The sequence below is a fragment of the Artemia sp. Qi Xiang Cuo genome, chromosome 12 (assembly GCF_049724085.1).
Source record: "Artemia sp. Qi Xiang Cuo chromosome 12, ASM4972408v1, whole genome shotgun sequence".
Classification (NCBI taxonomy): domain Eukaryota; kingdom Metazoa; phylum Arthropoda; class Branchiopoda; order Anostraca; family Artemiidae; genus Artemia; species Artemia sp. Qi Xiang Cuo.
In genome coordinates, this window is record NC_142805.1 from 50,538,744 (window position 1) to 50,556,375 (window position 17,632).

At 31.8% G+C, this 17,632-nt stretch overlaps 1 protein-coding gene across 1 annotated transcript in view; it reads left to right on the plus strand.

Annotated features, from left to right (window-relative positions):
• Positions 1-17,632, plus strand: part of LOC148946230 (uncharacterized) — a 309,809-nt gene that overhangs the window by 267,991 nt on the left and 24,186 nt on the right. The window contains exons 61-65 of the mRNA XM_089097640.1: positions 1,473-1,686; positions 6,504-6,738; positions 12,147-12,295; positions 13,454-13,601; positions 14,999-15,153. Of these exons, the coding sequence (XP_088953766.1) occupies positions 1,473-1,686; positions 6,504-6,738; positions 12,147-12,295; positions 13,454-13,601; positions 14,999-15,153 (901 nt within the window). The remainder of the gene's footprint in view (positions 1-1,472; positions 1,687-6,503; positions 6,739-12,146; positions 12,296-13,453; positions 13,602-14,998; positions 15,154-17,632) is intronic.

A 17,632-nucleotide genomic window follows, 5' to 3' on the forward strand; every position in this document is an offset into this window, starting at 1 on the left:
AATATTCTTTTCCTGTATCCCTCATGGATACAGGTGAAATAATATTCTCTTTATTTATAAAAGTTTTAAATTGGGATACTTCATTTTTCCATTCTGCTAGGGTTAAATCTTATTTATAACATTTAAATTCCTCTGTTGAAGAGTCACTAGCATTACTATCATGAAAAATTGTTTTGAAGTAATTGTTAATAGTTTTATATCCTCCAGAATTTTTTTTTGATCAAAAGATTTTATATGCAACCATGTTATAAAAAGGAAGTATACGTACAATATTTACAATATATGTACGATATGTACATATATCTAAGATATGTACAATATCTTAGGAACAGCTAAGAGTGTTGATCTGAAACCTTCAAGGATGCTATGACTAACACTACTACAACTTCGACTACTTTGCGACTGCATCTGATTATAACTGCGGCGGGGACTACTAGTTACTGTGACTATCAACGACTGTGATTGCAACTAAAACTACTAATCCGATTTCGACTGTGACTGTGATTAATACTCCTACTGGTCCTGCTACTGTCACTACTACTATTGAACTAACAACGCATCTAGGTTGTCAAAATAGCTTATCTGCAGTACTTCAGGAATGGCTAAGGCGATTAAGTAGAAAGTTTCAGGAAATATTGAGGGTATTGTTGAACAAAATCAAAAGAATTGTATGTGTGTTCATCTTTAAGTTGAAACTTCAAGAGAATGTTGAGGGGGGTGTTGCATTAAAAAGTAAAACAAAAGACACTAAGGATTCCTGGTTGTCAAAAAGGCGTATCTGGGTATATCAGTATTGATCTCACGAACGGCTACAGGTATTAAGTTTAAAATTTCTGTGACTACTAAGGGGGATGAAATTAAATCAAAAGACACTGATGTGTATCCAGATTGTGGAAACAGCAAACATTCAATATCTCAAGAGCAGTTAAAAGTTGGATTGTTAATTTAAAACTTTCTGAGATTGTTTGGAGGAATGTTGGACCTATGGCCACTATGGGTATCCCAGCTTTAAAAATGGCATGTCTGTAATATCTCAGAGAAGGCCAAGGTTATTAAGCAGAAACTTACAGGAAATATCTGTTGGGATGTTGAACTTAGTCAAAAGCCACCATTTGTATCCAGGTTGCCAAAATGCATTTTCTGTAATATCTCAGGAGCAGCTAAGGGTAAAAGGTGGAATTTATAAAAACTAATTGGCTGGGTAAGGATAGGGGATTACAGTTTATGTACTATTTGAATTTTTAGGTGGGGGGGGGGGGTAAATTTTCACCACTTCTGTATGCTGAAGCCATTTCAACTATAAAAGATTTCTGAGTGAATCTAATATTTTTATCACGCAAGAGATAAAAAGTGAAAGAAGAGGTGAAACACAGCGTGATAAATTACGCGGTGATGTAATTAACAATTCAAAATGTTGCAATTTAACATCCATGGCTTTCAAATTATCCATAATGTACATGTGTTTTTCCTAGGTTTAAAGATGGCCAAGAGCTGGAGAGTGTAAGTGCTAGCTACGAAAACCACGTAGCAAAGATCACAATCAAAGAAACAGTAGAATCATCTGCTGCTGTGTATACTTGCAAAGCTGAAAATGAAGCTGGCAAGACAGAGACGTCTTGTCAACTGGTAATTCAAAATCTCCCAACCATTCAAATTGAGAAGAAACAAAGGAACCAGAAACTACAGGTATTAATTTCTACCAAATTTTTTGTGGCTAATAGATATCAAAATAGAACTATTATTCCAAATTCCATTTTCTCAGTGAACTAGTTTTTATTCAGCTGATAAAATAAACTTGTAAAATGTTGAAAATGTGTTATTTCTGTATCTTCATATTTATTGGTTCAAGATTTTTAACCACTCTTTTCATCCTCTTGATTTTCATTTTACGTTAATTCATGAATTCGCTTGAGTTTAGAATATTTTTATCATCGAAAATTCAAACTCTTGCAAGTGTTTTTCGTCAATTTTGAATAGAATAAGAAGAAGAAGGATTTATTGAAAAAAAAACATATCAACAAAAAATTATTGCTGCCTCCCCTAAAAAGCAAAGCTTGTCCGTGGGGGAGGTAGAGAAAACAAAATCCTTAAAACAAAGAATACTTGGCCACCGACACCCCTAATACCATCACACTAAACAATAAATACAAAATAATATCATATATTATACTTCCTCTGGAAACATCATATCAACAATACCCCCACAATAAATAAATCAATTAATCAGTCAAAACTCATATTCAGCAAAAAGCAGTTCCTTAATGATTTTTCTAAAAATATTGGGGTCACCAATAGTCTTAATATCACTATTCAAACTATTCCGTTTCCGCGTACCTCTATAAAAAGCAGAAAAACATGAACGGGAAGATATACCTCTAGGTACATAGAAGTCCTCACTACCCCTTGTATCTTGAGAATGAACAGTAGACCTAATGGACAATAAATCACCATAACAACGAGGCTGAATATCCTGCTGCAGTCCAAAAATAAACCACAATATATAGAACTCACGAAGGCCTGCGGCCGGCAAAATTTTTAAAGTTGGGTTAATTTCTCTAACAGACATATGTGGAGATATACCGGCTAAAATTCTTACTGCATGATTTTGTAGAACTCTTATTGGTTTTAGGGTAGAAGAAAAAGTAGAGAGCCAAATACTTGAACAATAAAGTATATACGGGTGTATTAAAGAAAAATAAAGATGGTGAAGGACAGACTTGGGAAAACAATGTTGGAGTTTCTTCATTATACCGAGATTTCTTGCCAGAATTTTGCTAGTTAAAGTAACATGTTCCTTAAAAGATAGAGTTTCATCTATTACAATCCCAAGGTATTTAAAAGACGCAGTCCGTTTTATAATGCCATTGGGCATATGTAATTCCTTGATCCATGGGTAAAAGTTTGATGATCGCGAGAAAATAATAAAGTTAGACATGGCCATGTTAATCCTTAATTTATTTACCCTCAACCACGCTGTTATTCTATTAACTGATTCCTTCATGGAAATCTGCAGCAGCTCCGCTGTCTTAGCTGTGCTAATGGCTGTTGTGTCATCAGCAAAAAGTGAAACTGTTTCATTAGTCGGGTTTACCGTTAGTTCATTTATTGTATAGCAAAAATTATTTAGACAATTTGGTAAATCATTAATAAATATCAAGAATAATATAGGACCGAGAACTGATCCTTGCGGAACACCTATTTCAATACGCTTTTTTTCGGAAGAAGTATCATTTAGTTGGACATACTGATAACGATTACTTAAAAAACTTCTTAAAAAATTTAATGATTTACCCCTCAACCCATAAACCTCACACTTCTTAAGTAGAAGTTCATGATCCACAGTATCGAAAGCTTTCATCAGATCAAAAAATATAGCACCTATTTTGAAACCTTTGTCTAATACCTCATTAAAAATATTTGTCAAATAAATCATCTCCTGTTCCGTTGTCCTTGTTCTGCGGAACCTAAATTTTATCTTTACCATTAGCTTGTGATCCTCCAAAAAACTCAACGCTCTAACACTAAAACACTTCTATAAAACACAGGATATAATGAATAGAAAAGATATTAGTCCTTAGTTTTCTGGGACATTTTGAACGCCATCCTTATGAATTAGAGGTAAACGGGCAACTTCAAAACAATCTGAGAATTTTCCTTGACGAAAACACTCATTAATTAACCCACATAAAACTTCAGCTATAACAGGAAAAATACATTTAAGTGTTTTTAGAGTAATATGATCGCTACCAGATGAATTACTACGCAATCCATAAATAATTTTTTAAATTTCATCAACTGTTAGAAGTCTAAGGTGAAGAGACACATCAATGGGGTCCCTCAGTAAGGACTCGGACGTTGGGTCACCACTATCAGGCACAACTGACATAGCTAAATTCAGACCAATATTCGAAAAATAACTCTGAAATTCATTGCATATGTCCTTTTCAGAATTCAAAGTCTTTCCCATTACACTAACTAATTCATCAGGTACACTATTTATTTTTAATCCAAACACATCTTTTATTAGTCCCCAGGTTTTCTTAGGGCATCCTCCGACCTCCTTAAACTTTTTCCCAAAATATTTCTTTTTTTCATTTCTTGAAATTGTATTCAACCTATTTCGATAAATTTTATATAATTGCTTATTTTCTTGTGTTGGGTTAATTATTTGAGCTCTAAACAATTTATCTCTTACATTTATTTGCTTCAAAATCAAAGGACTAATCCAAGGTTTTTTACTTGAGTGCTTTCTATTAAACGGTTTCAATATGACTTCTTGACTTATCAAGCTCTGCAACTTTTCATAAAATAAAACAAACTTTGAATTTGCGTCCTGAACTTCGCCTAGAACATCGTACCAATCCACCTTTTCTATATCATATTTAAGTTTTACCATCGCATTTTTACTGATCACTGGAATCCTTGGTTTTTTGCCTTTAAGCACCTTCGTGACAGTTCTAAAGCTAGCTGAAACTCCAAAGTGGTCAGATACATCGTTGATAAGGACCCTGGGAAGACTCAAGGGTACATTAGAAAGGATGTTATCCAGAAGCTTAGCTGATGTTCCCGTAATTTTTGTAGGGATATTTATACAAGGATGAAACCCATTGGATAAACTTCTATTAATAAATTCAGTGCTAGCAGATGACTGATCAATAAGGTCAATATTAAAATCCCCCATAATAAAACTATGGGAATTCAAACATACAGAAGTCTATTTTTTTCTTGCATAAGGTAATAGAATGAGTATTTTAATGAAAACACGGATGACTTATCAAATCTGAAGTCAGATCATGAATATTTTATTTCCAGTCTAAGGGAGTTGGGTAAGATATTTAACTATTGTCTAAAATATTAATATAGCTTACCTACTCCCTTAGAATATTTGTAAGCGCCATGTCATTCAGAAGACATTTCCTCGTTACTTAGCACTGTTTTCGTACTTCAGATATCGTGACTAAGACTTTTTGATTTTGAACCAAATAAATTTGATAAATCTGTTCTACTACTTGATTCCTGTGTTTCACCTTTTTTTGAAACATCAGAGAAATCAGAAATGCTAACACAATGTTCTGTGTTTTCAACAAAGTATTTAGTCTATTACAATATGCAATAATATTTTCAGGACCACATACTATCTAAGAAATTTCTGAATTTTTTAAGGTTAAATCATGCTTTTTCTTTCAGCCAGGAAAACTAAAAATTTTTACAGCTAGAAAGCTAGATGGCGTACATATTCGTAATTCCAATTAAAGTCAGTAAAGTCATTAGTAGTCTGAATTTGTCTATGGCCTTTTCAATCTTTGCAGGCGTTGTTTTTCTTTCTATCTCGATTGAAAAATATATATATATATATATAAAGCCTCAACGAAAGTCAGTGTTGGTGCATAATTAGGCTAAGTAAGACTATATTTCTTAAAAACAAGATTAAATTAAAATAAATGCCAAAAAAATATAAGACTAAAAGCCTAGTCAGGCCTCGGTAAATATCTATGGTCTTAGTATTTTCTAATTTTCTCTTCTAATTTAATTGCTAGGTACCTAGTCTTCTGATTTTGATTTGAGTACATATTTGACTTTAATTGAATTTTAGGTGGATCTTTAAAACAAAAAAGAGTATTAAACCCTATAATAAAGACAGGGTTAATTCAGGGCAAGATTTAAAAAAACAAAATTGTATAAACCTAAAGTGGATCTCGAGGAGTAGCCTAAGAGTTAGGTATGTTATAATTTTAATAATAGGAGTCCGATCTTCTCTCGGAAGTTCAATTTACAGTTTTAATGTAATGATTTAACCTTGATTAGTTTTTGGTAGTTCAATCTAGAGCCTCAGTAAAATTAATTAAAAATTATCTAATTAAAAATTAAATTAAATAATTAAATAATTACTTCAGTTAAATAAATTAAAGTAATTAAAAATTAACTTTTATCTCAGTAAAAGTTGATTTTTCAGTAAGCCTCAGAAGGCATCTAAACCTTTAGTAAAAGTCAGTCTGATTTAAAGAGAAAAACTTGAAAAATTTAATTGGGAGGATCTAAGGAAATTTCAGGATTCAGTACGGAGTGTGTTCTAAATTTAACAGTATTATTTTTCATTTTTTTTTTTTTTTTTTTTATTTGGGTTTGAAGCTTTAATGCTCTGAAATAATTATCTTGGATTAAAGTTGTTTCAGTAGCTTTTTCTATGTGACGATATTCTACAGTTAGATGTACAATAGGATATATTATTTCTTGCAAGGGGAGGGAGTGTACAACATTTTTTGGGGGCAATTATTTGCTAATAATTCAGCAATTTAAACTGAATGGGAAACTCATCATAATGATTTGATTTTATTAATCAGTCAGCAATAATTTAAATTCATTTTAATGAATAGAATTTATACAGTGGTGTAAAATCAGAAAAAAGATAATGTATGTCACAGTAAACAAAAGCTCATATAGAATATCAACTATTTTCTTGACTTCATTCAGTCTTTGAATGACTTTTTCATCTCTTCATCTAGATTGATACGCAATTTAAGGTCACTGCTAAAATTAGTGGCTATCCTATACCCGAAGTAGCATGGACAAAGGACGGTGTTCCTATTGAAGAAGATACTAATAGCTCAGTGACTTTTGATGGATCCTTAAGCACTTTGGTAATTAAAACAATTGATCGCAGTCATTCAGGGAAGTATATTTGTAGTGTGACAAATGCAGCAGGAACAACAAAAGAAGAAGTCTCACTAAAAGTAATTGGTAAGTGAGTTTGGCTTGTGAAACTTATCTTTTATGTTGGCAGTCGCTTGTGTTTTTGTAAGCACAGGGGAACCTCACACCTTGACTCTGAAGAAGACCGCAAGTTTTGAGAGAGTTAGGAGTTACGCGATATTAACAAACCTCGCGCTATATAAATTCGTTGGGCTTAATTGATTCCCTTTTTCTGCGTTTGGACGCAATTCATTATGCTTAGAAAGTTTCATTTTAGTGGAAAATTTTACCGGTCAGAAAAAATTACACAAGAAAAATAAAGAAAAAATTAATAGTGTTATTTTTTGTAAAATATAGTATCATTACCCTCAAAAATATAGGATGTGTCATCTAAAAAAGTATAGGAAAGACTCCTACTGGCCGTGTTTGAAGAAGTCATAAGGGCTCTTAGGAAAAAATATTCAGTGGGGGGGGGGGTGCTTCGATGGGCTTTTACTAAGGTGGTTTCACTAAAATTTAAACGGGAATATTTTTATATTTCAATATATTTTTCTGATGTCTTTTTGCTCCCTAGACTTGGAGGCCTTTGTAACTCCCCCCTCCCAATTCCTACTTGTGTCCATGGTAGACTTATATATGCCTCATGAAATGCATCGGAGACTCGCCACGATGGGGGACACGAACCGTGTCAGTAACTTTAGCTTAGAGACTTTCGAATGAGATTTAATTTACTATACATCTAGATAAAGTCACATTGTTCATTTATACGGCAAAATTTTCTCTTTATATTAGTAGAATTAAAAACCGTATCTATCAAAAACCTTATCTTTGATCTCCTATAGATTTATGAAAATGTGGCATAAGACCTTTATATTTTGGTCATGACGGTAAGAAGATTTATTCTTTTATCACCTATCTCCGTATTGTTAGATGTTCAATTTGTAGAAGCTTTTTATTCTCCACCCATGACTGAGGGCTGAGTTTACTGAATTGAAACTTGAGTATCAAAAGATTTTGTTTTTTGAAATTTCTAAAACAGAATTTGTCCAGAATCTGTAATAAAAAGCTTTCAAGTTACAAGCGATAGCTGCTGTATTCATAATACATTTTTGATATTGAATCCGAATTTTAATGTTCATGGTGTTTGAGAAAATAATATAAAATACAAAGCTCGAGTCATTATGGCTTCGCTTTATTATTAATTTCATTTTTTTCTAATTGACGATGTTGAAAAAGTGCAGTTGCTGTGAAACCTGACTTTGTTCTCTCATATATTCTATTTTTGCTCACTTCTCTATAATATAATGCCTCTCAAATTGTCAATAGTTCCAAAAACACATGCATTTTAAAGTCACGTCCCTTTTCCCACCTATTTTAAAGTCGCGGAGCTCTTTCGTCAAAGCGACTAAACTAACTTTCAGCTTTTCAAAACAATACATTTTTCATTTTTGTGATAATTTCAAATGGGATTTTATTTTATTTTTCATCTTTTACTTTCAAACTCAAAATATGTCTTTACAGCAGAAAAAAAAAACTAAGAAATCTCTAGGGAGGAAGAAAAAACACTTAAACACTTAAAGAAAAATATATCATTAGATGTGGCAACCCTGTCTACGGCATAAAATAAGTTTCTTATAGATCTACTACTTACATATTATCTATTTAATCTTTCTCTAGATGACCGATTACGAAGGAGTAAATCCCGGTCGCCAACACAGGAAGTTATTGGTAAATTTCTGGCTAAATCTTATCCTTTTCAAATTACCTTGAAACTATAAAATCCCTTGAAGACTTAAAGTTACAATTGTTGAGATGTAAAAAAAAAAACCTAAAATAAAATAATGTCTATGAAACTTTCAAAAGTTTCATTTTATGTGGACATGGATTTAAATAATTTAGATTTTTCACCGGTAAAACAAACCGTAATACAAATAAATTACTTCTTAAGTCTATTTGAAGTAAAAATTCACATTACAATATAATCGTTCTTATGTGTGAATATTCAAATGAAACTAAGCATTAGTAATATAAAAAAAAAAAAATTGTAATTGGTCAAAAACGACTCTGAAGACCTTCAAGGGATTTATTTAAAATCTAACAAATTTATTTTACTTTGAGATTGGATTCACTTCACCCTCACAAGTTTTACCCCAGAGGGCTTAAAATATAACTGACCTTTGCAATTTTTGTTCCTTCGCCTAACTTTTTCTATTAACTAGATTTAATTTTAATCTAATTTTCTACTGACAGTTTTCCTTCTTGTTTTTCCTTTGTCTGATTATAGTAACACCTATGGTTTTGGTAAATTGCATTCTTTCTGTTTTATTTGATACATATTCATTTTTTAGTTTTAATATTTTAAAAGAGCTTATTGCCATATGTGCGTTTTGGGAATCATGACCAAATATTAAATCTGAAATATTATTCTTCTTTACTAGACCTTTTATTCAACAGCTTGAATCTCTGGTCATGTAACTCTTTAAATAATGTTATTTTTTTATCTGGTTTTAGAAAGATTCATGATTGACAATGTCTATAATCTCGTTCACTTTTGATTATTATTGCTGCCGACTTATTGCAGCTGCAGATCATTGCTGCCGACTGATATGCAGCTGCAGATCGCAGCTGCATATCAGCAGTTATTTTTGCTTTCTCTCATTTTACTTTAAATTCTTAAGATGCAGATTCTATATATGACGACCTATACTTCCAGGAAGACCAAGAACTCCTTAAACTAAATCCATGACAAGTTTTTGCAAATCCATTCTTCCTGTTTTTTGTTATGGGTGATTGTTTCTTTGTCCTTTCTTTTCTAAGCAGCGTTACGTGATTGCATAAAAGAAGAAATAACGCTAATTTCTTGTATGTTTGGACTCTGAAACTTGAGGATCACTAGGAGAAAAACTTTCCTAAGCCTTTGTCAAATTTCATTCATGAAAGAGAAATAATGGTTATTTTCCAGACAAAACATGTTCAGATACAGATACAGTACATATAAAGTAATTTTTATCCAAATCAATGATTCGTATCAGTCTCATAGGTTTGAACTAGCTATGAACTTGTTGATGGGATTTTTTTTTCAAAGAAATTGGATGTCAATGAAAATTTCTTTTATGTAGTTTTAAAACTGATCTCACGTAATTCACATGCAATTTACAATTTTTTTTAATATTCTCTTTCTTGAGAATTTATTCCTCGTAACCATTTTGTAACACACAGAACACAAATATCCAAATTATCCTCATGCAAAGACCTAAATTATATATTTCTAAATTATAATTTCTTTTATATATTTCTAAATTGGTTCTTACGTAACTCACATGTAATTTACACAGCTTTGCTTATTCTCTTTCTTGTGAATGTATCCCTTATAACCAGTTAGTAATATTCAAAACACGTATCGCCAAATTCTCATGCAAGGGGGTAAATTAAGAATTCTAGATACCACCATTCAAATATCTAAAGATCAATCCTTTGCTATTGAAAATTCTACCTCATGACAAGCAGAACCTAGCTTGTTTATTCTTCGCCCCTGAGGATTCGTGCCTCAGAGGATTGAAAAACTCTAAGAATATATACTTTGGAAGAAAACCTGAAACTGATAATTGTAAAGTGTTAAATCAAAAATAAATTCAAGATTCATGTTTTTTTAGAATAATGTCCATTATCATTGAATGATTTACATCCTAACGATGCATGACTTCTTTTTTTGTTCTTTTCCTCTTATTACTTTTGAAGCTTTGCCTGAGTTTGATGCGCAAAACATTTGGCATTTACTTCTAGAAGACATCTATATTTTTTCTTGCTTTTACATAGAGTAAATAGCCATAATTGGTCACACTTTTGACAAATGACTTGAATCTTTTATAACTTAAAATTTTGAAATGTCAATTTTTGGTAATTGACTGTCAAAACATTTGGCAATTTGGCATTTACTTCTAGAAGTCATCCAGATTTTTTCTTGCTTTTACATAGAGTAAATAGCCATAATTGGTCACACTTTTGACAAATGACTTGAATCTTTTATAATTTAAAATTTTGAAGTGTTATATTCTTTTTGTATTTTTGAAAGTTAAAGTTTTTAAACCACGTTTAGTAGCTCTTAAAGTTTTTAACTGAATAACAGAAAGTAGCTAGTCGAAGTTAATGTCATCCTGTGCACCTGTGCAGTTCAATAAATAACCAAATGTTTTTAGTAAAAGCTTGAATTATTGGTGCTGAATAATCGTCCCTTGGAAAATAATTAATAAAACAGGTAAATATTCTATATCTGTAATTGATCTACGGAGCTTGATATTGAATGTACATTGAGACAAAATATTCAAAATGTGCGCTAATGACTTATACATCAGTTAAAGAGCAAGGATGACGTAAGCTATTGGTTGAATTAGTTTATTCTAGGTTAGTCGAATAGGTTATTTGTTCGAATTTTTAAGGAAGTCGAAGAGGAGTTGTATTCGGATTCAGCAGCCGGTTTGACGTTACTCAATGAACAAAAGTATCTGCAAGTTTGGCAAATGTTTGGTTCAATTCTATGTCTGATTGGAATTGAACAGTTGTTTCTCCGACCCACAAAATCACGTTTGAAATCAATAAATGTGCTGCTAAAAACATCGTTTGTTTTCATATATTTAAAGCGTACTTGTTTTGAGGAAATATCCAAGAAGAATTCATAGAATTTCATTTTCTATTAGATATATGACCGTTCTCTGTCAGAACAAAAACAACTGTAAATTGTTTGAACTAGCTCTCTCTCTATCTTTCTCTCTCTCTTTCTCTTTTTCTCTCTCTCTCTCTCTCTCTCTCTCTCTCTCTTCCTATATCTCCCCTCCATCCTGCTCTCTCCCTCTTTATTAAATGTATTTTTGTAAGTAACTATAATTTAATTAAAAGGAAAACTCTTTTTCATAGATGGAGAAAGGAATGTTTTTTTTACAGACAGAAATTATCCCTTAAACTTCAAATCTTATTGAATAACATAAATTATTTCATACATTTCCATTTTCAAAAAGCTAGAGGCTCAATGTATTGAAACATTGACTAACCATAAACCATTGTTGTTTTTAGTTTAAAGCTGTAGTTTTTTCTTATATTCAATCTTTATGTTTTCTATTTATTTTAAAATATTAAAATCGAAAAATAACCTAGATAGATAAGGTAAATAAATAGCTAAATATCTAGATAAATAGCTAGAATAGATCTAGCTGTTTATCTAGCATTTATTTTCTTTTTAACTCGTCACATAAATATTCTTGAAAACATTTCGTTCCCGTATATTTTCAAAAACTTGATTTTTCTTCGGTCACTTTTTGTCATAAATGGGCGCATGAAGATCGTCTTCTCTTTTGAAATTTCATTAGAAGGTTTAGCAATGTTTTCTATTAAGAATTGCCCATAGAAATGTCATAAGAACTCAAATTTATTCTTAGTCACTTAATTTTATGGTGAAATTACAGATAAACCAAGCAAACCTGAAGCTCTTGTCGTTAAGAAGATAGATGAAGCAGTACTTCTTGAGTGGAAACCTCCTGCAGATGACGGAGGACTGGATATTTCTAAATATTCCATTGAAAAGTTAGATCTCGAAAAACACCAGTGGTTGAAGGCAAGTCACACTTTTGATTGTTTTCTACTACTAAAACTCACTTCGAAACCCTTAATTTTCTCCAAAAAATTTTCTTCATCAAACTCTTTTATTTTATGCTAAAAAAAGTTCAGTAGATGGACAACAGATGAAGTAACCATTTTGGCAAAACTGGTGCAATTGAACTTCATAGCTTAAACTAACATTTACCAATTCACCAGAATGTTAATACTAGATTGAGTTGCATCTAGTATATTAAAGCTAATCTTTAAAAATTTTATCCTCTTTTATTTATTTATTTACATTTTGATAGTCACGTCCAAATTAGATCATTTTTGTAGCTTTTTGAATTTAATAGTTAGTTGGTAAAGTTATTTCTAGGTATTATTATTCCATGTTTTAGTTGAATGGGCTACAATGATATAAACAACTTTCATTTGGTGTTTTTATGTTTTGAAAGGGGTAAAGGCGTCCATAGGGGCTTTCAGGGAGGATATTCAGGCTAAAAGAAAAAAGGGTGAATAGGCCAATGGATTAGACGAAACTATATTAAAAAAATTTTTAGATTTCACAGAAAGTTCGTGTTCTAACTCCTACCTATTTTTTAACTTCTAGTTTGGTATTGACTATGCTCTTTCCATAATAAATTTCTTATCAACTGCTCAATCTTGTTTCTCTTTGCTATATAATGCTAATTATTTGTTATGCTAATTTATTATTATGGAACAATTGTTTTATTTTAACTGCGTCTTTTTGCAGTCTAGAATATCAGATCCCAAATCCATTGAGTCTAGTTTTTATAGTTTTTCGGATTTTATTGTCTTAGTACTGGACTGTCTCTTAGGGCTTTCTTAAGGGTTTTTGCTAATTTAAAAATTAGTAAAAAAATGACTTATATCATTTTGGTTATTTAATATCATATAATTTTGTTAAGAAGCCGATTTTTAAAGCATGAATTATCTAATATGAAATGCTCTCAGTCGCATTTGCTATACTCAAACAGAGGAGCAACCAATAGTATCCTCGACAACTTTTTTACACCATGGTATTTGCACTATAACGCAAGAATCAGCAATATATTTTTTCTATTTACTTCCTTAATTGATTTTGCGTCTGAACGGTTCAAAATTTTGATAAGTAAATGTTTTTTGTAAATTTTCTGATCGCTAAATTTTTCAGGTTGCGGATGTAGAAAGCAGTATACACACGTATATGATTCAAGATCTTGCAGAAGGTTCAGAATACTTATTCAGAGTGGTTGCTTGCAATCCAATAGGCCTATCTGAAGCAACAGAATCCGAAACTGTTCTTATCAAAAGCACTGAAGGTATGTTATTTCCACTTTAGATTGTAGCATGTTTATATTTTTGGGTTATAGTTTCCCGTTTAAGTTGGATACTTCCCAAATTTTGAACTGTATTTTGCTAAAAGAAAACTGAAGCTTTACATCAACAGTTGAACTTCCTAACTATAGATTAGGAAAGTTACTGGAAACTTTGATTAATTCTTAAGGACGATTAATAAAGGTTTCTTAGGGATACATCAAATTGAAAAACAGCAAAGGTGTCACTCGTATTATTTTGTTGAGTGCCTAAGAGTCCTAATGCTTCAAATGTGTTTCTCCCCACCAAAAATTACTCGTATATGAAACCCCTCAACATGGTATCTAGCTTTGTAAAAAAATTTTGCAAAAAAAAACAACTAGGACGTAAAACTGTTTGAAATAGTTTCGGCTAGTAAAAATATATATTTAAGAAGAAACTAATATTTTGGCAGAAATTCTGTCGGCTTCAGTTAAGACAAAACCTTGAAAAATATAAAATGCTGAAAAGTAATCCTTGAACAGCACCATTAGTATGAAACTTATTTGATAATAATGTTCTACACAATATATCTGTATTTATATGTTAAGTAACATTAAAATAAGTAAATTGATGAAAAGTTAACTAATTTCTGATGAAAAGTTTCCTCCTTTTTAAGATTAAATTTGGAAGTAGGTTTATTTTTTTTCAGCCTTAGACAATGAATTTCTGCTTCAGATGTTATTAGAAAGTGAAGTATAACCTTGAAATATTTTTCATGGTCTTACTATATTTCTCTTTGATTTTACGTTGTTGATGTGCGTATAGTTCAACTGAAGTATTCTACTAAGAACAAAATTTGGCTTGTTTCAATATCTATTATTACCTAATGTTAATTTATTTCGGTGTTCATTTTATTGTTGGAACCAATAAATATATAAAATCTCCATAACTTAAAGGCTGCTAATCAATTAGACTTGTTCAAAGGGTATTCTGACAGTCCAGCCTTAAAAAATCATTAGCCCTAGTTAAGATCTGGATACTAAAAAAACTTTATTTTAAGTGGATTTGAATTCAAGTCATAATAGTGCTGCACAGTAGTTAAAACTCGGTATTCTTAAAACCTCCTTATGAATGGGTCTTGATTTCAAATGAAGATTTTTCGACGTTTATGTGTTTTTTTTTCTTAAGAAGAAAAAAGAAACTAAGTTAACAAAATATCGATGAAATTACATGCTTAAAAAAGAAGTATGGGATTTTAAATAAGAGAACATTTAACAAAGTATATCCATCCCTGAAAGCTTTATTTACCTAGCTTAACAGCTTTCTGAATAAAAACGTTGCTGAACTGCAACTGGTATTTTTTGGTGACTTTTGAATTTTTAATTCCTTTCTTATCCTAATATAAACCTCTTTCACTTAGATAAACCCAGCGCACCACGTGGACCATTTGAGATCTCAGGAATGACAGACTATTCATTTACACTTAAATGGCTTCCGCCTGAATCAGATGGAGGATATGAAATTCTAGAGTACCTTGTTGAAAAAAGAGAAATGACGAAAAAAGCATGGCAAAAGGTAATATAATTGATCTTTAACCTATTAATAGTTATAGACGACTTTTTGTTGACAAACTGGCTCAATTGTGTTTATTATTTTCTTTTTTTCATCACTAAGCCCATGAACTACATTTGGCCCTACCTATTGAACTTGAAATTGTCTCATTGTCAACTAAATTTGAATTATGTGCAATATTGAGCAAGAAAAAAAAATCTTTATTTTGTGTGAAATAAAATCCCTAATATTTTCTTTGAATATAAAAAAAGTAAAATAAATAAAACAATAGCAACATTAATATCCTGGTACAACTTTATAGTGCATAAAGAATTAAACCAGCAAAAATCCATTTAAGGGTAGACATTATACGCACACAATGAACCCTGCATATTTACCTCATAGGAAAATATTAATAGGAAATGAAAAAAAAATCTTCCGTTTTTTCCAAAGTTCACCGAAACAAACAAACTCTGTCAAAACCAATATGGCAATATTTTTAGGTCTGAAACTAACCTTCGTCTAGTTAATATTTATGCTTAAAAATAACTTTTTTTTTCTTTTCAAAGTTTGTTTGTTTGTCAATTTGTTGTTTGTCAATAATTAGTGATAGTATTTGTATGAATATTCGAGTTCTCCAGGGACTACATTTAGGCCCTAGGGATCATTGATCAGTCCCTGGAGTTGTGGTTTATTTGTGTGTTTATATTGAATAAAGTCAAAGTCAAAACTATCTTCTAAACTAAAAATAGAACTGAGTGAGATAAGGGAAAAGTTACTGAGTTTTGTGGGAATAAAAAACTTTGAGATTTAAAAGTGTTGTCACACGTGTCATCAAGTGGACTGGGGTTAAACCCTCCCTCGTGCTCCATCATGTCACTCGAACAGATTTATAGTCTAATCATTTTATTGTATTCTTATTCCGATGTTTCATTTATTTTCAAAACTAAATGTATAAAAAAACATTGCACTCGTTAAAATTATCTCACTTCGCTTTAATTATGTTACAAAATGGCAAGAGCCATCCTCAAAATGCTTCCTAAGGAGGCTGAGCCCCAAACAGAAAAGATTTAAAGGATTTTACATAATGTGCTAAAGGTACTTATTTGGTTAGAAAAAAAGAGAAACGAAAAGTAAGAAGAAGAAAAGAAATGTTTTCCTACTTTAGCAGCTAAGATAAACAAGCACTTGAACAACCTTACTCACCTATCCAATCAGCTAGGACAAAGCAGTATAACCCAATAGCCAACCAAATACTTCTTTGGCTCATTTATTATGGCTGTTAATTACGATACGACGATAAATCATACTGTTTTGAGTTTTATAAGTCAAGAGTCTCGCGAAATCTAAATAAAAAATTTTAAATGAAAATAAATGGGAAGGAACTTTATTTATCTCGTAAAATAACGGTGTGGAAAGCTTCTAGCTGATTTCCCACCTCCCTAAGGAGTTATGCATTAAAGTCCTTATGGAGCTTATCAGCCGAGATTATAGGAGGATTCTAGGGTAGAACACGACTAGATTAGAGATTAGAAATGGGACCGTCACTTTCTATCTGTATTAACTCAATAACATAAACGGTTCACGAAAAAGGCCAAGAATATAAATGCCTGGTTTTATTGCACGAGTTTTTTTGGAGAGTAAATTCTCTTTATATTATTCTCCGATGCTGTACTAAACTCAAAGTTTAGTGCATGCGTGGTAGTCAATCTGTGTCAAGCAGAGCAATATGAGATAAATTTGAGGTCGCTTCTGGCTGTATGTGCTTCGTAGCACCTGTTTCTATTGGAGGCCAGCTGGTAAGGAATCCCGCCACCTGTGGAATTTTATCAGCGCAACTGTTTCTGAATGTGAGATACATTATACCGAACGGCATTCCTCTCATCTCAATCCTCTCAAGAAAATGACCTCTAAAATGCAGATAAAGTGGCAAGGAATCCTCACAAAAACGCGTGGTCTCATTCTCCACAATGCCTGGCCACACATGCAAATGTGACAAAAAAAAAGATTGGCTGGGACATTTTCGACTATCCTCTGCGCTCTCCTGACTTTCCTGCTAATGACTTTTTTTTCTATCTGCAGTCTTTTTCTGTGATCAGCGAATCAGCAGTGATAAAAATCTGAAAGAAAATCCTTCAATACACAGGAAATAACAATCTACGAAGAATCTATACAAAACTTGTGCCGACACTATGAAAAATTCCAGATTATCACAGGAGATTTCTTTACTTGTTTTTTATTGTTCTTTTATCTCCTTGTTCATTTAATATTACCTATACTCGATATATCAGGGATGGGGAGGAGGTCGGGGTGAAGTGAAGCAATGCATATTTAGGAGCGAGGTAATTTCCAAAAAAAAGGAATTTGATATTACATTCCTTATTTGAAGCTCTTTCCAAATATAAGAAAAACTGCCATGAAAGTTTCATCCCATTCCTCCTCCCCCCTAATAAGGGAACCTGTAGCCCTAAGCTATATACAAGAAAGGGAAAACGAAATGTTG